The sequence below is a fragment of the Drosophila navojoa genome, chromosome 2, assembly GCF_054131105.1.
Source record: "Drosophila navojoa isolate 15081-1374.11 chromosome 2, UAZ_NAV_1.0, whole genome shotgun sequence".
NCBI lineage: Eukaryota > Metazoa > Arthropoda > Insecta > Diptera > Drosophilidae > Drosophila > Drosophila navojoa.
The window spans coordinates 8,996,168-9,020,029 of NC_142890.1; the positions used below are offsets into that span (position 1 = coordinate 8,996,168).

At 44.8% G+C, this 23,862-nt stretch overlaps 2 protein-coding genes and 1 long non-coding RNA gene across 9 annotated transcripts in view; 1 reads left to right on the forward strand and 2 right to left on the reverse strand.

Annotated features, from left to right (window-relative positions):
* The window catches only part of LOC108656572 (uncharacterized), a 34,032-nt gene that overhangs the window by 7,280 nt on the left and 2,890 nt on the right, over positions 1-23,862 (forward strand). For 2 of the 7 annotated variants that reach the window (XM_089260799.1, XM_018108745.3), the window contains exons 2-3: positions 10,666-10,748; positions 18,240-23,858. In XM_089260799.1, the coding sequence (XP_089116925.1) occupies positions 18,338-23,858 (5,521 nt within the window). In that variant the 5' untranslated portion in view covers positions 10,666-10,748; positions 18,240-18,337. Of the gene's footprint in view, positions 1-9,438; positions 9,521-10,665; positions 10,749-18,239; positions 23,859-23,862 lie in introns of all 7 variants that reach the window. The other 5 variants (XM_089260807.1, XM_089260814.1, XM_030382254.2 and 2 more) reach the window with 5 other exon arrangements.
* LOC108656583 (phosphate-regulating neutral endopeptidase PHEX) lies at positions 6,443-8,815 on the reverse strand. The gene has a single exon (XM_018108761.3). The coding sequence runs from the start codon at positions 8,683-8,685 to the stop codon at positions 6,676-6,678; it is 2,010 nt and encodes a 669-aa protein (XP_017964250.1). The 5' UTR covers positions 8,686-8,815; the 3' UTR covers positions 6,443-6,675.
* On the reverse strand, positions 15,614-16,790 carry LOC149092107 (uncharacterized). The gene is made up of 2 exons (XR_016196920.1): positions 16,057-16,790; positions 15,614-15,992 (listed from the first exon to the last, which is right to left on the reverse strand). It is a non-coding gene; the product is annotated as an uncharacterized LOC149092107 (long non-coding RNA).

The window sequence follows — 23,862 nt, forward strand, 5'->3', positions numbered from 1 at the left end:
CAGGTTGTTTAGGCTCTACTCATTACAGACCACATTGATAATGTAAGCCAACTATGTAATGTGCAATGGAAAAGACATTATGCAACTGCAGTTGAAGGTTCGAGCTGCAGTACCAAAAGGAATAGCTTTGCAAAGAGCTAACTGAAATATCGATGTGAAACAACAAAACGTTTAGCACCGTATTTACTCAATTAACAAATCTATACCCTTAACGTTAGTTTGTCAGATTTTGAATAGCGTTAAAAGCCTCTAAACATGACAGAAATTTACATAATGCATATCTTTAGCTTGCCTAAATTCCAGATAAACATTCGTTGTGCTTTATAAAAATAAATATATATGTGTATATATACATTATGTGACATCTGTTGGTGCTTTTAATGTTTATCCATGAGATTTGGAATGACAAGTGTTTATATTTATCATTTCTGACGGCGAAGGAAAAGCACATTGGGCCAAAATATATAGAAATTGTGTAACTTTCGGCTCGGAACAAACATTTATCTGGCACATTGATTGGCGACTTGTAACAAATGAAATAGTTTATCTAAGGCAATTTGATAGCAAACAAGCGTCATTAAACATCGTTCGCTTGGACTGTGCACCTGTTCGTGATAGTTTTCATATATTTGTTGCAAGTGTAAGTGATGCCACATGCAACCCGTAAACAACTATCATTAATTTCCTCCAGTTGCAATCGCAACCGGCAAACATTTATCATCGATGCCAGCAGCGCCCCCGCAATTTACGCAATGGAAAGTGTTTTATGTGTGGGTGGCAGCCAAACAGTTTGACCCAGCCAGCGACTAGGGTTGCCCCACTAGCTGTTGGCTTCATTGGGTTCGCTCTCAATTACTATGGCTGCATTTTGGGGTCGCCTTGGGGCGTGGGAGGCCCCTGATTAATGAATGCTATTGCATAACAGCATCAACTGCAACTGCAATAGCATCAACCACTGACGACACGATAAATGCATATTAAAAACTTAAATTGCCTTAGAATAAATAGAAGCACTGTTTCTATGCCATGTCCTGGCTGGGGAGCGAGAGTGCTGTTGTGGCCGAGAGCGTTCGCCTGTAAAAGTTTTTGGAGTGCTGCGAAAAACTTGCCATCTGCTCTGTCGAGATGCCATTTGGGCAAGCCTGTCAGCATTTTGTCGATTGGCATTGTAATGGCTTTTCCGGGACCGTGGACAGACCAGTCAGCCAGCCAGCTGTCCGACAGGAACTTTGCAGGCAGGCTGGCAGGCAACTGGCAGCAGCTATTTGGAGCCTGTGACCCACATAAGTCTGGGCACTTCATTGTGGTCCATTTCCAGCTCCTGGCAGCCATTTTAATTGCTTTGTTTTATTGCCGCAATGAAGTGCAGGCAACAAACCTTCGGGCCTTCTGTTCCCTAAATTAAAGCCAAATGAATTATAAATTGAAGTGCTCTCAGAAACTAGAGAAATGCATTTGGAATGAGCATAGTTGAAAGGCTTTTAAATTTTATAATAAGCATTTCGGTTGGCTTGCCCTCGCTTTGATTACCGTAAACACATAAATCGCGCAAACACGAGTCCGCATTTAGCGCCATGCAAATTCTAAAATAAACACAAACCCAATTTGTTGACTTTTCGTATTTGCCGGCGTCTTTTTGTGCCAGCTCTAAGGCGAAATGTACTTATATGTCTGGGCATTTCTATATGCCTTATAAAGGCGATAAATACGATTCTTTATACCTCAGTGCATTCCATTTGAATATGCGGAGAATAATTCAACTGGATAGCATTTGCCAATCTAAAGCAATTTACCCTATATCCGGTGATATACGGCCAACTGGCATTGTATTTCAATATACCTAAGCACTTTGTGGTTAGAATAATAGAAACATTGGATTCACGCAGAATCAGAAGCAAGTTAGAGGGAGGAGGGATAAATGTAGATAGCAGAAAAAGGGCGATATCGAATGAAGAAAATGAATATTACGAAAGATGCAGATAAGATAGTGAAAATTATAAAGTAATAAATATGTGGATTAAAAAAAGAATATATATATTTGTCACATATTTCGACATTTTAAAAGGCCTTAAGGCGTAGCACAATATCTCTACTGTCAACTCTGAGTACAGGGTATAGCTACAACTAACAATTATGGTAATAAATGTTGCTTTAATTTATAAGATTTGAACGCAACTGTTAATTAGCGCCAAAGCGTGCGCCCATTGCGCCCCAATAAGGCGGCCACAACGACGATGACGCCGTCGGCGACACTCCAAATGGAAACTAGTAATAATAAGAGCGATTTTTTTCGGCTCACTGCACTTTCAATACCCTCTCGTCTAGCAACTGATTTTATAAGGCTTTTTCTTTTACAGTCTATTTATATATCATATCTAATCTTGCTGTTGCCTTGCTTGGTCAAGGTGAAACATATTTAATTGTTAACTTTGTTGCATTGATCAAGCGGCCAGGCTTATTTAATGCCATGCGTCACACATTATGTGACACAGCTATCATAGCCGAAACAAAGTGTATCAAGAGCCAAATGAAGCGTAAACAAAAAGCAACGATAACAACGCAACGCAACGGCAAACAAACCCAAAGTTGCATGAATGAAACGCTCTGTGTGTGTGTGTGTGTGTGTGTGTGTGTGTGTGTGGATGTCATGAAGTGCCACGCCCCATTCCGTGCTGACCGACGGCGCCACTCAAATGTTAGCCGGAGTTTTATGAGCAGAGCCATGTGCACAGATGTTGTTGTTGTTGTCGTTGCTATTGTTGGCGTTGCTAAGCATACGGCGACGACACTTTGGCTAATTGCTTGCGGCAACAGCACTTGTCCCGGTCCGGCGAAAAGCGATTAACTGCATATTAGATAGCCCTCAACCAGAGGCACTCGCCATCTGAGAAGTGTGGCAAATCCGAAAAGTAAGTGAGCCGCGTTATATAATAATCATCTTTCAAATGCACAAGTGAATCATCGTTGAACGTGATAAAGTGCTGACTCCACTCACAATTATTCATCACATTTTACCATCTTTCACTTCATCGTCAGCCACTTCAGTTGTGATATTTGCCTTTCAGCATTTATTCCTTTCACATTTACTTCTCGGTCTTCGCACTCCCTTTTGGGTATTTGCTTCCGTTCTACCATACAAACTTGGCGTTTGGCTGATTATAATTACGTTCGGTTCGCCGCATTTTAGCCAATTGACAAGATTTTTGATTTGACATTTCTACCAGCACCTGTGCTAGCCACAGTGGGCAGCAATTAAATGCAGCGACCACCTATTTTGGTTAGACAGCCAAATTTGCAAATTTGCAGCGCCAATCGAGCGCCATTAAATTTGACAGAGTGCATAAAATGGACTTTGTGGTGTCTATGGTCATGTTTGCCTGGTACAACGAGAGCTACATATATAACGTGTACATACATATATACGTATATATAGTACATATATAGACTTGTGCATGTGTGTACGCCGGTTGTGATAATGCTGTTTGCCAACGCATTAACAAGGGTCGCCAATCGGCATTTGCGTTACGCATACGCCACGTGCGTCGCGCTCTACGTGTTTGTGCGTCTTTATGTTGGTGCGTGTGTGTATGTGCATGTGTGTATATTGCTCGTATGTTTGTATTGACGTTTTGCCAATTGTCTTGCAGTCTCAAGCGCACTAAGTGTCAGCATAAATAATTGACTGACCAAAGTGCTGGCTGACGAGTGTCGAGACTCGAGACTCGAGACTCGAGAGTCGAGAGCCGAGAACCTACTGCAGTCTGTCAATCAAGACACAAACAAACACACACACACACTTGTTTACCAATATATATATATTTAGGTCGGTCTTTGTGGCGCATGCAAATCTTATCGAGTTGACATAGTTGCAACCGTGCCGGAAATTGTTTAAAGTTACTTGCAATAATAAACGCCAAACAAGTTTAAACACAAAACTGCATGTTCGTTTATATACCTGTCAAAAAATATCCCATACCTGGCCAAATTATTGTCAGCTGATTAATGGAGCATTGCTGGCATTGAAACCAGTTAGCCAAGAGTTCTCAATGAATCCAAATGCTGACACACCACGGGGCGTATGCGTAATAAATAAATATAATAAATTATTGCTTAGCATGGATATAGAATGTGCCACAGACGTACACACACACACATGTACACATACAGAGCAGCTGCTTGCATGCAGTGATAAAGGCTTGTTATTGATAAGGTTCGCTTGTAAGTTCACTGGCTTGGTGTGGGCAAGCCCAACTAGCTATCAATGGCCCTCGACACAGCAACAGTAGTCGTGTCGAGCAACGTTTAGATAGTGGCAAACATTGCTATGCGATTCAATTAGTTTCAGTTTATGATGACTTTAATTTAAATAAATGAAAACAATTGTTTGTTATTTATAATTGATTACGATAGTTTGGAATGAGCTCAGTTTGCAAAAATGTGTTTAATATACAGAACCAGTTGTGTTTGGACTGTATAACTTCAACTGCAAGACTTATAACTTTATGACTGTGACTCATTAGCTACACTTACTCCCACAAATCTCTCTCCAGTCGACAATGCATCATGCAACTAAGAGCAGCTAATTCCCAGCTGTGTAATAATGCTGTAAGCTTATTACTCTGCACCAATACACATACACCCACACACACACACAGACACAGTCACACACATAAATTTAATTACAGTTACCGCAAAACGGTCCAACATAATTGCGTACTAATTGAGTTTTCATTTAAACAATATATGTATGTTACGTTCATTTGATTTTCGCACAGCAAACAAAAAGTAAATGCAACTTTTTGCGCAATTCATCGAATGCTTTAATAAAACTAAATGAAAAGCTTTTCGAGTCAATTAGCCAAATTGAAAATTTGCATTCAGCACACAAAGAAAGAGCGCCAGCAGCAGCGGAGCCACGAGCAAAAAGTATATGCACCACAAATGCAAACACACGGGGCCAAATGAAACCTGCAGCGGCGCAAGCCGCAAAAAGCATTTAACCCACATTGCTGTAAGGCAAAAAACTTCGTTAGGAAAGCTCTGGATTTGTTGTTCGCTTTGGCTTCACTTTGACTTTGGCTTTGCTTTTGGCTCGTGGGTAGGCTTCACGGGGGCCTAACAAGCGCCGCACGAATGCAGCTCAGTGGAAAACGAGTCAAGAAGACAGCTGCTGCTTAAATTGCATTTTAATTTGCTGTACGCTCGCATTAATTAGCAGGAGCCGTCCGCAAACATTCTCGTCTCAGCTAAGCGCACCCCACGGGCCAACACAAATAGCAAAAAAAAAAGAGAGAGAGAGAGATGAATATATATATGTATATGTATGTGCATATATATCTGCATGTAAAATGAAAACATTTACAGGGCGACCGGTTTGTCCAATGTGTATCAAGTGACCAATTGGTGAGATGCCGGCACTGGTGGTCGAATGTGCGGCATTTGCATGGCTCCCGCGGCTGTCATTTGTTTTGAAATATACGAGCGGCGTTCTTTGTCGGATCTGAAACCCTACAAAGTCGAAAACAGTGGCCGAAATTTAACGAGAAATGCTTGAAATTATTGTCGAAAGTGTATCACATGTTGGCCGTGGCCTCCAGATTTGAATGACTCGCTCGAGGATACCCTATAGTTGGATAATAAGATTAAATCAATAAAATAAAAAAGCAGCCTTACTTTGACTCAAATGTTTACCAGACCGAAGCTTATACAGTTAAATATATATATATATTGCATATTAATGAGAACAGTTTTCGTTAATTTGACCCACTGTGCAGCGAACGTACTCTTTCTCTTTCAACTTTTTCTACTCTGTGTGAAATGTGTATCAAGTGTCGGACATGACCATGCCCATGCCCCATGCCAATGCCCATGCCCATGCCCAAGCATATGGCGCATTTGCGCCACTGTCACCACTGACACAATTTAAATTTGCAACACTTTCAAGGCGCGTGCCCCGCACCTTCGAGCGAGCACTGCATCCAAATGCAACACGTGCGTGGGCCACATAAATTGCCGTCAAAATATGCGCGACAATAAATTAAATAAAATACAATATAACACAACATATGACAGTCATTGCCCGCCCCCGCTGCCCACTGCGCCCTAGCCCGATCCGCGTCCAATTGGTTCCCTTGGCCTGATGCGGATAATTTGCACAGCAAGCTGAGCCTTTCGACAATGTAGCGCTGACATCATGGATGGCCGGATGGATGGATGGATGGATGAGGGCGTGGCCGCATTTACATTTTAATGGAGGTTGCGTAATTTATGCACGTTATTGTTATTGTTGCGTGGACTCTGGTTGTTGTAGTGGTCGTTACCTTATGCCTCTCAAGGTCATTTACGTGCCCATATTAATCATTTGCGTGGAAAAGTATCAAACTCGTGGATACTCTCTACTCAATATGAGTGGCTGATCGGGGGAGGAAGAAAACTAACTCGATGACTTCTTTAAACGCACTTTATGTTTAATCAATTATAGCTTGTTTAAGTATTTAGATAACGTAGTAGATAATTTTAATGTATTCAAAGCGCATAGCTCTCATTTGAGTGCATGGAACACTTCGTCCATCCACTTAATATGCACCTGGGCAGCCAGCATGCATAAACTGTGCTGACTGTTAATCGATATTGACTATATTAGGAGCACGCAACACTCTATAGTAGATCTCGAGCTCACCACAGCCGGCACTTGTCCGCCTGGTGCATGGCCTGGCCGGCCGCACAGTTGAAAGCGTTGGCAAATTGCTCGTGATGCGGCCAATTGCGATTGACTCGCTCATTATGCAGGCCGTGCTCCGCATCCTGCGTGACGCTCATGCCCGTAATTTCCTGCATGTTGGCGCATAAGAATTGCACCGAGTTGATAAAGAAGAGCTGCTGCTGTGTATAATTGCCCACTGGTGGGCGGTCAGTGGGTGGCACAGCATTAAAGTAGGATGCAAATGCCAGGCGTAAGCCCACAATGTCCGACATGCTCTCGGAGAGCAACAGCTGCTGCTGGGCATTGCGCTCGGTGTAGCAGCTGATGAAGTTGGCAAAATGCTGCAGCAGCGCCAACCCGGTGAGATTGTAGTTGCCTCGGCCGTCGTACACAATGTGAAACAAGTCAAATGCATGCTGCAGCTCGTGCGCCAAAATGAAGCCCAGCTGGGCGTGCTGCAGCAAGTCGGAGAGGCGAGCATCGTACAGCGGCAGTTGCAAGTAGCCGTGTTGCAGCAGCACGGCATTTTGAAAGATTTTCCCTGGGGAGGAGCTGCGCGCCACGACTGCATCCTGCTGATAGTATTCATGGGCTGGCCACATGCCTGGCTGGTTGGCCAGCAGCTGTTGGTCGAGCCGTTGATAGAACCGCAGCAGCTGCAACTTGTTGCCATAGAAATCATTGTGCTGCAGCTGCAAGTCCTTGTAGTATGCCATCAACTGGGACATGGTTAGGCCTGGCGGCATGTTGCCTATTTTGAGGCGCAGGCTGTGCAGCTCCTCCAGCACATAGGACAGCTCCAGTGCATTCAATTGCAAATGGTTCTCGTTGATCAGCCGCTCAAACTCCTTGCTTAGCCTTTGCTGCAGCTTCTGCAGCGCCGCATCAGTCGCCGCCCGTCGTTCGCTATAGTAGTGCTGCTCGTACAGGTAGTTCATGGCCAGTGGCATGTGACCGCGCAGCTGCAGCACACAGGCCGTGGAGCGCGTTTCATTCGAGCCGGTCGGCGGCAACTCCTCGTTGAATGCATAGAGCAGCTTGAACATGAGATAATAACAGATTGTCTCGTTGGAGCTATCCGCGAGTATCAGCTGCAGCTGCTCCAGATAGCTGGCATTGAGCGCTGTTACCTGCACCAGCTGCACTGCATCCGCCACATCTGCATCCAGCAATTCTAGCAAATAGTGACGCCAATTAATTTGGGGCAGCCGTTGCTGTAGCTCCGCAAATGTCCACTCGGTCAGGCTGTCCGTTGATTGCGGGCTTTCCTGGAGCGTTAGGTTGCCTAGACGCCACTCCAGCTGCATCAATTTGTCGGTCAGATTCTTGGCCAGTGACTCATCCAGTCCGAAGGCTGCGTACAAATCTTGTACCTCCTGTTCACCCAACGGCTCCTCATCGGCTAACTGCGGCGCCAATAGCAACACATAATGCGATCCATTGCCGCGTCGCACGTTTACATCCTGTTTGATAAAGACGCCATTTAGGCCATAGACACGCAGCTTGGCCAGCGTGGCCAGCCAATCGAATCGGGTTTCGTTGCGCCACTGTTCGCTGTGATTGCTTCGAAAAATGGGCCACTCCAGATCCAGTTGAGGCTCCAGCAAGTGCAGCAGCTCATTTAGTGCCGGCTGCGCCAAGTCACGACACGACACATAGTACGCCCACAGCAGCTCATAGATGCCGCCTTGCTGGCAGTGACTCTCTAAGGCGTTCAGTAGTTGTTTGTTGTATTTGTAATCCATGTAGCCAGGCATATCCAAATAGCTTTGAGTGTCTTCGTAGTTTGCACTCCAATTACCACAGGCGTAGCCATAGAAATCCTCGCAAGGCTCCACGCTGGCATTCACATTGAGCAGCACTTGTGCCAGAAACCTCGAGTCGAACTCCATCAGCTCCAAGTGGGATATGGGCAGCAGCCATGTCCCAGATATGCCCAGCATCAATGGCAGCAGGAAATTCAATAAACGGCGACACTCCATAGCGACAGTTGCATGTCAACTGCTCTTCAAAAACGTTGAGGCAGCCACGGCGTGGCGTCTCAGCATTTGGCGTTTATCGCTCGGTTTTGCGCAAAAGGCAATCCAGATATTTCATTATCGCCTTCAATGCTTGGCTCTGGCACCAGCTTGGATTTCATTCCACTGCCATGGATGGAAGAGCTCTCCAGATATACGCAGCTGAATGCTGCTTGATGCTCTCTGATTGTTGCTCCCTCTCTCTCTCTCTCTCTCTCTCTCCGTCTCTCTGTTTATTTTGCATCCTGTTGGCAATTAGTGCAAGTGGCTGCCAATGATTAGAAAGCTTTTCTTAACGGCGGTTATGGCACAGTCAGCCAGCTGGCTTGCTAGAGCAACTCCTCTCGGCTTAATCCAATCAATGCCAAAGACTGTGGAGCTGAGTGACGTTTGGTTCCGTTTCGGTTGCCTTTGCTGATTCAATTTGAGCTTGACAAAACTCAACTTTGGCAACCTCGTTCGTTGGCTGTCGTCAAGTTGAAATTCATGTTAAATCAAAGGACGAATTTACACGAAAAGGTTTTCGATGGTGGTGCTCAACAATACCCTGTAACAAATTGAATGGGTTTATTAAGTTTTGAAAATAATAATATAAGAACTGTTGCCAATTGATTATATTCAGACTTACTTGTTCAAGTTTTTGAATACAGGGTATCACTCGAGTCGACTACTTCTGTTTGCTCGACTCAACTTGAACATATCAATTTTACATTACAGATTAAGGAAGCCAAAATGGATTGTGTGAATTATTAAAAATTTACCCTTTAGGAATATATTGAGCTGGTAACGTGCTAATAGGGTAAGCTTTAGTCGAGTAGAAGACGGTGTTGTTGTTGTTGTTGTTGCTGCTGTTGCATTTGATGATTATAGCCTGTGGCGTGTGTTGCTCTTAAGCGTCGCTGCTCATTTGGGTGTTGTTAATATTCATTAGCATTCACTCTCACACTCACACACATACGGCTTACCCACACAAACACCTGATGCGGGCGATGGGCGATGGGCGATGGCGTGCCATTAGCATCATCCATCACGAAAGCTGTCGTTGCTTTGATTAGCGCATCGCGATAAATGGCAAACAAAAAATGCTCCAGCGATGATCATCAATGAAATTTTCATTTTCATTTAGTTAAGTGGGTCACATCGATTTTCGGCCATTTGATAAATTAATGAAAAAATCTTGTAAATGCCAAAGAGTCGAAATGAAATATTCTCAGGCATTTATCCATTTTCCGGCAACTGCATCTAATGTAAATGTCAGCACTGCTCAATTAAAGGCATTTCGCGTCAATAAATAAATAAAGAAAATTGTATTCTGATTTAATGGAGATTTAAACCCACTCAAAATGTGTTAACGATTTTTAAGTTAGCTATTCAATTGTTATTGGCTAAATTTTAATTATGCATTGCATTGAAATGCATTTGGCCAACAGCCAACAGAACTAAATCAAATGCAGCCACAAATCAGATTTGTTTGCACTGAATTAAACACAAATTGCACAAAACCAAAAATAGAAACTGTGAAATGCAATTAAGTTCAGATAATAGACAGTATTTAGCAAGTAGATTAAAAATGAGCCGATTGTTAATATTGCCTCGTCTCAGCTTGCGCATTATATGAAATGTTATTTGGGATCTTTCAGCATTTCTCTTAATAGAATTTCGTAACAAAAATAACTTCAAGTAATTTACTTAAATGAGTATGCTTTAAATACATTTATATAAATATATATAATTATATATAATATTTTCTGTTATGGTATAAAGTCAAATATTGCCATACTCTGCAATTGTCAACATTAAAATAGTAGCTCAATTTTAAATTAATTATCTTAATGTTTATGTATGCATAATAAATACATAACACAAATAAATTCTAATATCTACATAAATGATTGCTATAGCAAACCCCACAACTCATCTCTTCTGCATTTATTTCTCTTTCAGCTATGCATATATTTCAAGAAGCATTCTCACTGCTCACTCATTCATTCGTCTTGATGAGAATGCAATAGTCTCTCGTCTATTAGGTAAGTGCAGTGTCAATTATGCAATTCAAAGGGCAATTTAATTCACCCTTTATTTAAACACTTCAAAATAAACTGCAGATATTGTTTACACAAGCGTGACCATTGACTGACTCCATTATTCACTTTGATGCCAAATTTACAAAAGTCATTCAAACATGTGATTCACCAATATGACTTTTATCCACCTGATGAATTGCACAAATATAATTTATATAGATAACAAAATGAAAATGAATTCAGAAAATGAAGCAACTGCAATTGTTTAGCCACATAAAATGTAATAAATACTCCACATATGCATAGCTCGAATTTCTTCTCCTTCTCAATGGCCATTTATCATTTCACATAGACAAATGCGACTTATGCCGGATGTGACGTGTGTCTATCTGATGGATGGACAGCTGACAAATCAGTCATATATTGACTGGTTAAAGGTTTATCACTGTCACTGTCCTATGCTATGCCAGCTAATCAATAGCGCTTTGCCAGCTATGCATGTAGATTACATTGCAGTCACCTAAATAAAAAGTAACCCTGCACTTGACTCTGATGCCGGAGCACCTGTGCAATTCACTTAATGTCAACTTAAATCCGGTTTCATTGCGGAATTGCACCGGGGGGGCCAAGGTAAATCTGGTCGACGGACGTCGGGCAACGGAATTGTTGCAATTTAGCGACAATAAGCTGACCCAAAGCTTACGCACGCCCCATCACGCCCATTTTGTTTGCAGTTTGCCATTTTGCCTTCTGTTTGCCCGGGAACGTGTCACAGGTAGAGCTCTTGGGGCAGCAAAGGTAGCAAACAAAGCTGTGGCTAAATCAATGCCAAAATGGGTAACAGTCGTAGCTGCACACTTTGCAGCGCATGCTGCAGCCCACTGCTAAAGGAGGAGGAGGAGGAGCAGGAGGGGTTGGGGGAGCAGCCACCGTGAGTGTAATCAGTTTCCACATTAATTAAGCCCGAGGCGAAGAAGGTAGACAGACTGAGTCATGCGAACGTGCGCTGGCATTTGCCAGGACGTAACTCCAGTGACCGGCTAAAGCATGAAATGGGAAGGCAGTGAGTGACATGCATTACTTTATTTGTAGTCCCTCGCTTGCCGAATGAAAGCTTTAAGTAATGCTCTTTTATGTACGAGTCGGCTCCAACGAAAGTTGTCAATTCAATTAGATTGCGAGCGCTAGAAAGAGAAGAAAGCGAAATGCCAAACTGAGTGTCCTTTCGACAGCTGAATGCCATACAGACGATATGCGCTGAATTAAACATTCTGCCCAAGCAGCTCCTTACAATGTCCTCAGTGTGCTCATCAATAAATAAAGCCATGGACGAGGAGCTGTTAAATGTCAGGCCAATGCCAAGTTAACTTGGGCACATTGGAGCCATCTCCGTTGTGTGCCTTCTGTCAGTTTGTTAATTTGATTAAATGTAACTCGGCAAACAGATAAAAACAACTCATATATTTACTACCAAATTACATACATCGCTTTCATATGACGACATGTCACAGACATTTATTCGCCGAGAGTGGATCAAGCGTTATTCAAATTCAATGATTTTTCGTATTATTTTCAGCTTGAATTTATTTTATTTTTGCATAAGTAATTATAGCTGAAAGGATACCCAAGACTCCTAATTAATTGCAATTCGTAGAGTCTAAGAATTTACGGAACTCGCTTATTACGGTAAATTGTAGAATTTGTGAAGCGCATCTCGCGCACATTTATTGAAAGACAAACAAGACAGGCTGAAAATATGCCAAGCCCCATTGAGGAAACGGAAATGCCAAAAGGTCCATGAAGTGCGTGTTTCTGCACATGTCACAACGAAATAAAGTCACGCGGGTGGTGCTGGTGGTGCACTGCGTGTGCTGGAGCGAGGAACCTTGTTTGTCAAAACGATGTCAATATGCAGACAACAACAACAAGGCGACAGCGAGCACGAGCCAGTTGACAACAGTGGAGGAGCAAGGGACAAAGTAAGAGACAACAACAACTGAGTGTAATGATAAGGGGAGAAAGAGGCGCACAAAAAGTAAAGAAAAAGACAAGACAACAATATCGTGCGTGCGACCATTTTGACATAGATAAAACCCAGGTCGGGTCGAGAGCGGCTACCGAAGACAATGCAACTACATGAAAACAACTTTGTAGACTCCGTAGGCACAATGCTCCACTGACAAATACCCAATTTCTAAAGGGCAATGCGTATAAGCTTAAGATCTTAACTTATAGCTTACGTTTACTATTCAAATTTGGATAGGCCTCTAAACAGAGCCAGACTGCTCGTCTGACCTAAAATCGAAATTTACATAATACCCACAATATAGCTATAAAATATTCAATTTATCTGGCTGTCATGAGAGGCCCGTAGAGCTGGGTCTGCTTCAAATATTCTATGACTAAAAATGAATGCGTCCCCAAAGAGATCTATATTTCCATTAGACATGATGATATCATGCTCCTGGCAAAGTTTTTGCATGGTAAATTGTTTTCGTTGTTGTTTTGGTGCTGTCTAAATTGCCATTTTATCTAATACCTATGGCTAAAACAACTGCTAATTGAATCGAATAAACTTTGTACAACGGAAACATTAGTGAATCGTGTGGGTAGATGAGACACACGACAGATGCTATTAGGGCCTCTTCAACGACAGGGTATTTAACTGCAGTTGAACTAATTCCAGTGCATTCACTGCTCGCATAACAATGGGGCGTTTGCAGTTTATCTTTCAGCACTCAACTTTATAAATGTGCAGAGTAAATAAAAGAATATGCGAAAAGTTTGCCCCATTGCAAAGCAATGTTGATGAGCTTTTAAGGACGGAGGCAACAGGAATTTGCTCGCATACAAATGTTATGCACTTTTTCTTTTTTGGGTGTGTCCTTTGGCAGCCAGCTGAAAGGATGGCAAACAGGGCAGCGCATTGTTGTTGTCGAACGAATGCCGCTCAATGATTTATGAATATTTGCTCACATTTCAGGCGGTCATGAAACATTAAGGTTTAATTAAGCGTTCGTCAAATGCCCCTGGGGACAACTGGGCGCATCCTGAAAAGCTCCTGACATCCTGTTTTGTTTCGGCCTGCGGCTCGTACGTTGCAACATCGGATTGTCCCTGTTTGGATGAGCCCGCATTGAATTCACTTCCGCTGCAGCCACAGCAAACGCCGCAAACCAAACGCTAAACACAATGCCAGCTCTGGTCACGTAGCAGCCAAGGACAGCAAACGAAGGGGCAGCTCACAGCCCACAAATGTGGGCGTACTGGGAGCTGCATAAGCACACTAAACAGCCGCATCCGGCACCACCGCACCACATCCGTATAGTATTTCAAAAATTAAGCGCATTTAATACTCGAGCTGCATTCGTTTTGATTACGTCTCGGGAACTATTTTCTTTTTTATACAATATATACATGCATACATACATACATACATACATATAGAAAACTAACTGCGCCTGCAGCTGCAGCAGCAACTAGAAAATCAATGCGAAACTTTTCCTCTTTGTCCTTTGGCTGCTGCTGCTGCTGCTCCTGCTGCTCTTTTGGCTCCTGCTCTTTCTCTTTTTGCTGTTCTCACTGTGGATGTTGCTCTAAGCTAACATTTTTTAACAACTTTTTGCCCGCCCAGCGATTTTCGATATCCTGCGCTCATATTATTATATTGTTACAGTTGAATTCATATTTCTTTAATATGATTTCCCTAAAAACACTAAAAGACATACAATTATATATGTGTATCCAGGGTATCATACGTGTGTATACAAAACTTTGTGCATCAAGTATTTGCTGATATATCTGCCACTGAAAGGATACAAGAGAAATATTGTAAATATTCAATTGAAGCGAAAATGGAAGTCCTTAATCGGCTTTTGTTAGGTGAAAGCAGCTCGTGCGAACTAGAAAAACAGAATTTTAGAAATATCACTTTTTGCAGGCTACAGAGTAGCTAGCCTGATTGTAGGGAATAAATGTCGAAATAACAAATGGGATTATGCCATAGAGCTGAGCTTAAATGAGGTGAGAATAAGTTGACACTGATGCTAGAATATGCAAATATTTTAGTCAATATTAGAAACGGAGAAATCAATGAGTAGAATAGAATTCCTTCTCGTTTAGTTTCTAGTCCCCTTGCTATAGAGCATTTGATAGTCCCCAACTGCTGCGCTTAGATAGTTGATCTGCTACCTGCATGTGGCATTGGCTGTGCTAGTAAACAATTTGTAGCAATATTTGATTCGATATTTGCTCGCACAATCGCTGTGCTGATTGAGCGCAAGGATGCTGCCTGCAGGAGCGGCACTCATATATGTATAGCGAAGCATAGACAGCCAGTGATTGCACACCCACGCTTCCCTATCAGCTGTATTGTGTAACAACATGCCTCGCACTTGCAATGCATGGAATATTTTATTCTATCTTGTATTTTATTTTAAGGCAAGCAGCGACAGCAAATTAAACTCAAAATATCTGAATACGTGCAGAAGGAATAATGATCAAGTTGGAATGTAAATGCAAATGACTAGAGCGTTTCCTGTCAGACGTCCTTAAAGTGTTAACGCACACGCAGCTGACACGGGCTGATTAATAAGTCTATTATACAATATGCAGATTACAGTTGTAGCTGCAACATATCAATTATGAGCGGTGCAAACTGCAGCTGGCGAACGTCAAAAGTTTGTTTCTCTACTAAAGTTTTCCGTATATATTCATTTCATTTCTTGCTGTTTTTTTTTTTTTTGTCTTTCGCTTAATATTAATGCGACACCACGCAGCAAGGAGCTGGAAAATTTACAAATTCCCACGCTTACGCTGGCCAAGTTCAGGCAGCTGCTGTCAGATACAATTGCCAAGTCAGATGTAGATACAGTTGCTGCCATATGCCATGTGCGCCGCTTGCGAGGCGTGCAATTATTATTATTTATTTATTCATGTGAGTGTGCGCCTGGCGTGTGTTTACATTCCTGGCATACTTACATACACATATTCGGGCATCAGAAATACTTCTTTTGCTTTCATTGATTTTACGCAATTAATTAAAATTGTTTCGTCTTTGTTTGAAGCACTTCACTTGTTTACGTTTCATTTTGGCAGCCTATCGATGATATTTTTACAACGTGCGCATATAATTCACCGAATATTTTTATGATTTCGACAGCCAAAGCAACGATACATTTTTATTTATTTTCTCTGCTGGCAAATAACGTAAAAATTGTAATGACCTTTGAATTTATTTATGTGCAACTAGAACGAAAATATTTTGTAAAAAAAAATTATGCATAAATTCCAAATGTATTTACTTCCTTACGAGCATTCAACTCTTTTATGTGGAGATATATGTATACGTTTACGCTGCCAGGCATACATTATATATTCAGCTTGAATAACTGCCGCTGGAAAAGCAAAGTTTCATGACTAAGTTCGTAAAAGCCCCTGGAAATGATTGAAAGGTGAAAAGCGCTTCAACGTTTACCTCCATTAGCTTATTCAAATAAGATGCGTCTTTAGATGCCTGTCGTATGTTTAATTAACTAAATTGCACAAGCGATCCAATTAAACTTTTAAAAAGTATAAAAAAAATGTGATGAAACTTTGCCAAAGTTGACTTTAGAATTCCAATGCTTATGCAGCGGACACGCTCTCAGGCTACAGCTACCAGGATATAATTTACGGTGCTTTATGTACAAATTTAAGATAAATGCAGTCTGAGTAAATAAATGTGTTTATTTTTAAGCTTTTGTGGATTGCTGAAAGAAAGAACAATAAAAATGATTGGATTACCATTTGAAATATGGAAGTGGCATCAAATTCGATTTATAAATGAGAAGCTGCTTTGATTGCAGGATAGTTTTATGCAAATTGAAAACGCAGTGAATGAGAGCAAACTTGATTGTTTCTGATTGCTGTTACTCAGAGCAGCGTGAATGTTAGTTCAGCTTGGCTGGGTTATCCATACTTTTTATGGGCTGCCCATAAAAAAGGAGTGCTCTGGCAAAGAGGAAAATTTATTTTAAATTTATAGACACTTTTCACAGTCGAGAACGAGTATTCCATGCCTATAAATTGATTTATTTATACAAATGTTAAATAAATATGGCGCTGCTGCAACTCTGCTTTATAGCATAAATCAACTGTTTAGGAAATCATTAAAATACGCATATGTGTGGGTCACTTATTCTGCCCCTGGGTGCAAACGACACGCATCGGTAATTAACTTAAGCTTAGCTGTAACTTGAGAATCACTCTCCATGCCACTCTCTGTAAAAATTGTGGGATGGATTTGTGGTTGCGGCCAACACGGACAGAAGCTCGACTAACCGACCTTTCATTTGGGTTCGACGAATGGCCGAAGGGACATTTGTGTGTCGGGATGTATGTATGTGTGAGTGTCGTATCGTGTCACTTGGTTAATCAAAAGATTTTACGTCTGACTTAGTTACATTATGGTAATTTATCAAACGTCGACGTTATTGTGCTTGCCACACTTTGCGGCAACTTTTCTGCTGGCAACGTCACCAGACACTTCAGGCCGTAAATCATTTTGTGTTTCCATCGATTTTTACGACTAGCACACTGTGGTCGGTCTCTCGCAGCCTTAACGCTCCAGCCATTTTGTTCAGCAAACGTGCTGAATTTGCTCCATTTTCCAACTGCAACTTGCACAACAAGCACCCAGCGCATCATTAGTTACATTACTCGACCCCAAGCAACCCATTCCAAGCAGCCCCAAGACACAACATACATAGCCAGGCAGTGCTCGAAACGCAACGACTAAATCGAAGTTTAAAATAAAAACTTTGCAGCATAAAGAGTGTTATTTGCGCAGCATTCAGCACGAGGATCCCAAAGCAGCGCAGCCAGCGAGAAACCACCCGAAAGCCGCCCACGCACATTGCACATAAACGGGCCCAGATAAAAAGCGAGAACAAAAGGCTGTGGCCAGAGACAAGCTCTACAAAATATAATGAGAAGATTGTGCATACGAGGGTCGGCTCAAGAATTCACAACTTCACAGCAATCACTTCGAAAGCTCTACTTAAAGCGCATTAGAATAACTGTAAATTGAAATTGGACTACTAAGCGCGAATTATCCATTGTAGATATAAGGAATACGTTTAAAATTCAGATGTGTTCACTCCTTCGCTTCGTATATATATATATAGGGTGATATGGGTATACTTTGGTAACAGCCCTCTGATGTATATTTACGGTATGTGTGTGAATGTGTGAGGAGTGCCAAAGGGTTGACAGTGTTCACAAAATCAGGTCAATTGTTGGCGGGATGCTATAAAAAGTGAAGCCATCATAAAAACGAACAACAACAAGGTGCGATGCAAAGCAAAGCAGAAGATGCTGAGGTACATAAAAGACACGTTAGTTAAATAAGAGCTAATATAGCATATCTTAAAGGCATTATGAAAATAATCAACAAATTTCACGACGGCTTCCAAATTAAAGCCCACATTAAAACTTTACTTTGTTTCATTGCAGCAGACAGCCGACTTTGTTCAAACGCAACGCAAGGATAAAGGCACTGTGTAAATACTCGAAAGCTGGTACTAGTCCGAGAGCAGACAACAGCAACAACAATGTCTAAGCACACAGACAACGATAATCTGCGCAATGACATCTACGAGAATCTGCCCTGTCAGGCCATGTATAATGAATCCGTGCGCAAAATGCAGCATCAACAGCTACAGCAGCAGCAGCAGCAGCAGCCACATCATCAGAAGTCCGCGCAGGCTGGGGGGCAGCCGTTGCTGAACCATATCGGCAATAGTAATCCGAATGCCAACTCCAATTCGTTAGGCAACTGCAATTCGGGGCCGGGGAACAACAAACAGCATCATGCTGGCAGCATTACTGGCAACATGCCCAAGGAGATGCTCTATGCGACGCCGCTGCGTAAGTCGGATCGCTACAAGAGCAGCGAGCGGAGTCGACATGGTGCGGTCATGGAGACACCAACGACTGACGCCAAGCTGTCCAATTTGCGGGACTCGAATCGATTGGCCAGCATGCGCAATGGCAATCCGGTCCAGGTCACCGATTTGGATGCCAATGACGATGAGGACCAGGTGGAGCGGGAAACGGATGCCAATGCATCCACCAGTGCTCTGGTCGGCGGCTCCAAATACAACAACCAGCCGGCGTCGCTGGGTGCCAACACTACGCCCAATCAGCAGCTGGAGGATCGACGCATCCTCAACTTTCTGAAGGACACCACGCAGGCGCATAAGAAGCTAGAGATTAGCGGAAGAGATTGTCCCAATTCGAGCTTCTCCAATTTGGCACGTGAAGAGCACTTTGCCAACCTGGTGCAGCAGAATTTCGCACTCGAACTGGCGCCAACCAATGGTGCTGCATGCAGCTCCGCGCCCGAGGAGGATGGCGTGGAGCTGGACAAGCAACAAGAGCGGCCGGCGCATGAGACAGCCGCCAATTTGGAGTCGCTGATGCAGCGGAAACACTCGCCGGACAAGGAAGTCAATGGTCTGGCTCCACTGGAGCCCAGCAATCATCGGATTGTAAGCACCGTCTATATACACCGGGAGTGGGTGTTGAAGAAGATCGCGTTGTGCCTGGAGCAGCGGACGGCGGGCAAGAAGCCCATGCCGGGTGCTCTAGGCGCAGCCAGTGCCGGATATGTGTCAGCGCGCGCTAAGGCGGCTGCCATATCCAGCTCCAGCTACAATGGCTGCCTGGTGCTAGGCTCCAATGGCTCCGGAAAGACCTCCATTTGTCAGGCTATCATGAAGGGCAACTCGGGCACCAAGGGTATACTCAATCGCAAGCTGCTGGCCTGCTATCTGATCGAGTCGCAGAATCCCGAGTGCCACAGCCTTTCGCTGTTCATGAGAAAGATTGTGCTGCAGCTGCTCAGCCATGCATCGCTCATAAATCGAGATGACAGCCAGAAGATTATTGATGAGGGCTTTTCCTTTCTGCGCGAGGAAGCGCAGCAGCAGGAATCCAAGTTGGACGAGGCAATGAATAATATTACACTCAACGAGAATGCCGAAGATCTACTCATCGAGGAGCTGAAGCGCGGAGCCAGCGAATGCGACACCAAGGAGCTGGATATGTTTGAAAAACGACGCACCTCGACTGCTCAGAAGCCAGGCAAATCAAGCCTAACACGCCAGCAGTCGGAGCCGGCGCCAGCTCAAAATCAGCTTTCGCCGGATCTGGCAGATCTGGTGGAGAGGCCCAGCAACAACAGCTATGGCACACATCCGCCCAAGCGTGGTGTGAATACGGTTGTTCAGGAACGCGGCGAACAGGACAAGGACACAGGCAGCGAAAAGGAACAGAAGCTAATAATGGAACAGAAAGAGAAGGAGAAGGACGCTGCCAAAAGCAGTCCTGTCAAGTCCAAGTCGAAGATACCAGTGAAGCGGGGTCGCACCGGCAGCGGCGTCTCATCGCCGGCAAAGCAGGTGACTGCCGCAGCTACCAGTAGCAACGGCCAGGCAATACAGCAGGGTGGCGGGGAAGATATTGCCGACCTGGTCAGTGAGCAGCTGAAAAGTGAGATCGAGGCGGCCATTAAGGATGACAAGCAGGAGAAGCACAACGAAGACAAGTCGGAAGCGGACAAGAAACAAACTGAACAGGAGCTGCAGGAGGAACCGACTCAGCCGGAAACGGCAAACGTGGAGCCGGAAAAGGCAGAGGAAGAGCCGCTCATTGACTTTGGTGCCAGTGCGGAGCGTGTGGAACTGCCCAAGGAGATCACTCCAACTGTAGCAAGTGTGCCACCCATTCCTGGCGGGAAGCCAAAGATTAAAAATAGCACCAGCACATTGCCACCACCGTTGCCCAAGACCAAGAGCTGTCGAACCATAATTGCCGATGGCTACTACGAGCTGCTGATGTCCAATCCGGAAATCCTGGAGTGCCTCAGCGTGGACAGCATCGAGAAGAATCCAGATGAGTGCTTTAAGAAGGCACTGCTCTTTCCCCTGCTCGAGCTGACGCCCCCAAAGACCGCATTGCTGCTGCTCATAGATTCCATCGATGAGAACTACATCAATGAGGGAAATCTCATATCCACGCTGAAGGGTGGCCGTGGCACTGTGACCAGTCACAAGAGTCGCAACGTGGCCGAGCTGCTCTCGAACCACATACATCTGTTCCCCAAGTGGCTGTTCCTGGTGTGCACCACCAAGAAGCAGACAAAGCAAATTACCAAAATGTTTACCGGCTTCAAGAAGATAACTCTGGATGATCTGCGCAAATCGCATGTGGTTAAGGACGTGCAGGAGTATATTATAAACCGATTGAACTCCGACTTCAAGGACAGCATCATGTTAACTAAGGAGATCATTGAGTCGCTGCATCAGCTCTATATCAAATCGAATGGCTGCATACTGTACCTGGAAAAGGTGCTGCATGGCATCAAGGACAACTTCTTTAGTTTTCGCGAGATCAAGCTTATACCCTGCACCTTGAACGGCCTTTACTTGTACATCTGCCAGAAGTCGTTCAATAAGAAGCAGTACATGAAAATACGGCCGCTGCTCAATGTGCTCCTGGCCTCCTCCGGCTATGTGGACAAGCTCTTCCTCTTCAACTGTTTGCGCACGCACAACTACACCATCGACGGTCACGAGTTTGAGAAACGTCTGCAGCTCATGCGCAACATCTTGGCATATGACGCGAATGCGCAGCGTCTGAAGATTTTCCACAGCTCCTTCGCAGATTGGCTGGTGGATGTGAAGTTCGCAACCAAAAAGTTTATCTGCGATGTTAACGAGGGCCACGTTATGATCTCCATGTACTACTTACTGGTGGCGGACACCCTATGCGCCAACACGGTGCGACGCTTCGCCTATCATCTCATCAAGTGCGGCGAGTACTTGACCAGCCGGCACATCGATCTGGATCTCATCTTGATGCTGCTAGAGTCACGCGTGAACCTGAGCGACTGCTTCTACACAAATCATTTGAACTGCTGCGCCCAATGCGAGCACGACTTTAAGAATGATGTCAACTTTTTGCCCAAGACGCGATCGATGCTGGACCGCTTTCTTGCCAACGAGCTTAGCGAACCGTTTGCGCAGTTCCTGTGCGATTTTTTCAAGCCGAGCCTGCCTACGGATGCCAAGATGCTTAAGCTGCTCATCGAGACCGGCATCAACAATGCCGACACCCAAGACTCATCCGAGTCTTCGCTTATGTCGCCGGAACTGTCCGAGAAGTCGCAGAACATTGACTTTGAGCTGGCAGATCTGCTGTTGTCCAGCGAGAAGAGTTGCCTGCAGGAGACGCAGCGCACGATGAGCCCCTCGGAGCTGAGCGAGCCACCGCATGAGAGCCAAGATGAGAACGCTTCGAGCACGTTGCATCAGCTCTCCGATTCGCATCACATTGAGCTGCACAAGGGCAAGGCCTTAATCCATATTCTCGCAAATGATGGCAACCATCATCTGCTGGAGCGAGCTCTCAATGCCTGCAAGAGCCCCATTGACTTGGAGATTGAGGACTATAACGGGCAGACCGCTCTCAATATAGCCTCGAGAAACGGTCATCTGGAGGTAGTCAAGCTGCTGCTGAGCTTCTCCCAGCCCTGTAACGATGGCACTGGACGCATGAAGCGTGTGGATGTCAACCATGCGGATCGCGATGGCTGGACACCATTGCGGTCCGCATCGTGGGGCGGACACAGCGAGGTGGTTAGGCTGCTCATAGCACAACCCGCCTGCAAGATCGATCTGGCCGACAAGGAGGGACGCACTGCATTGCGCGCAGCAGCCTGGAGCGGCCACGAGGATATCTTGAAACTGTTGATTGAGTCGGGCGCGGATGTCAACTCTGTGGATCGCCAGGGCCGCACATCGCTGATTGCCGCCTCATACATGGGCCACTATGATATTGTAGAGATACTGCTGGAGAATGGCGCGAACGTCAACCATCTGGATCTGGATGGACGCAGTGCGCTGTGTGTAGCTGCCTTGTGCGGCTCCTCGGGCTACAGCAAAGTCATCTCCACGCTGCTCGATCATGGCGCTAACACGGATCAGCTGGACAATGATGGCATGTCGCCGTTGCTGGTTAGCTCGTTTGAGGGCAACGCTGAGGTCTGCGAGCTGTTGCTCGAGAATGCTGCCGACCCGGATCTGGCAGACTTCATGGGTCGTACACCACTGTGGGCCGCCTGCACGGCGGGTCATGCAACTGTGGTGCGGCTGTTGCTTTTCTGGGGCTGCGGCATCGATTGCATGGACTCTGAGGGACGCACAGTGCTGAGCATTGCGGCTGCCCAAGGCAATGTTGAAACGGTGCGCCAATTGTTGGATCGCGGGCTAGATGAGACCCATCGCGACAATGCCGGCTGGACGCCCTTGCATTACGCTGCCTTTGAAGGTTTCCATGAGGTGTGTCTGCAGCTGTTGGACTCGGGCGCCAAGATTGATGAGTGCGACAATGAGGGAAAGACTGCACTGCATCTGGCCGCACAAGAGGGCCGTCTTCGCTGTGTGCAGACCCTGCTGGAGATACATTCCAGTTTTGTGGACCAGAAGGCCCATGATGGCAAGACCGCTTTCCGTCTGGCCTGCCTGGAGGGCCACATGGATACGGTGGAGTATCTGTTGAAGTTCTGCTGCGATGTCAACTCCAAAGACGCCGACTCACGCACCACACTTTACATCTTGGCGCTGGAGAATAAGCTCGATACTGTCAAATACCTGCTGGACATGACCAATGTGGACGTTAATATACCCGATAGTGAGGGACGTACTGCGCTGCATGTGGCCGCCTGGCAGGGTCATGCTGACATGGTGAAGACACTGATCGAGGCTGGCGCCGATGTCAACTCAATGGACCTGGAAGCACGAACACCTCTCCACTCGTGCGCCTGGCAGGGCAATCATGATGTTATGAATATACTGCTCTACTATGGCGCCCTGGCTGATCATGCCTGCAAACAGGGCGCCACTGCGCTGGGCATTTCCGCTCAGGAGGGTCACGAGAAGTGTGTCATCGCGTTGCTGCAGTACGGCGCTAATCCCTACAAGTCGGATCACTGTGGACGCACGCCCATTAAGCTGGCGGCCAAGTCTAGTCGCAGCAGCATACTCAAGATCTTTGAAAGCTATACCAAAAGTAA

What these genes read in the sequence shown, in the direction of transcription:
- LOC108656583 (XM_018108761.3), bottom strand. Translation starts at nt 8,685, where the DNA reads ATGGAGTGTCGCCGTTTATTGAATTTCCTGCTGCCATTGATGCTGGGC.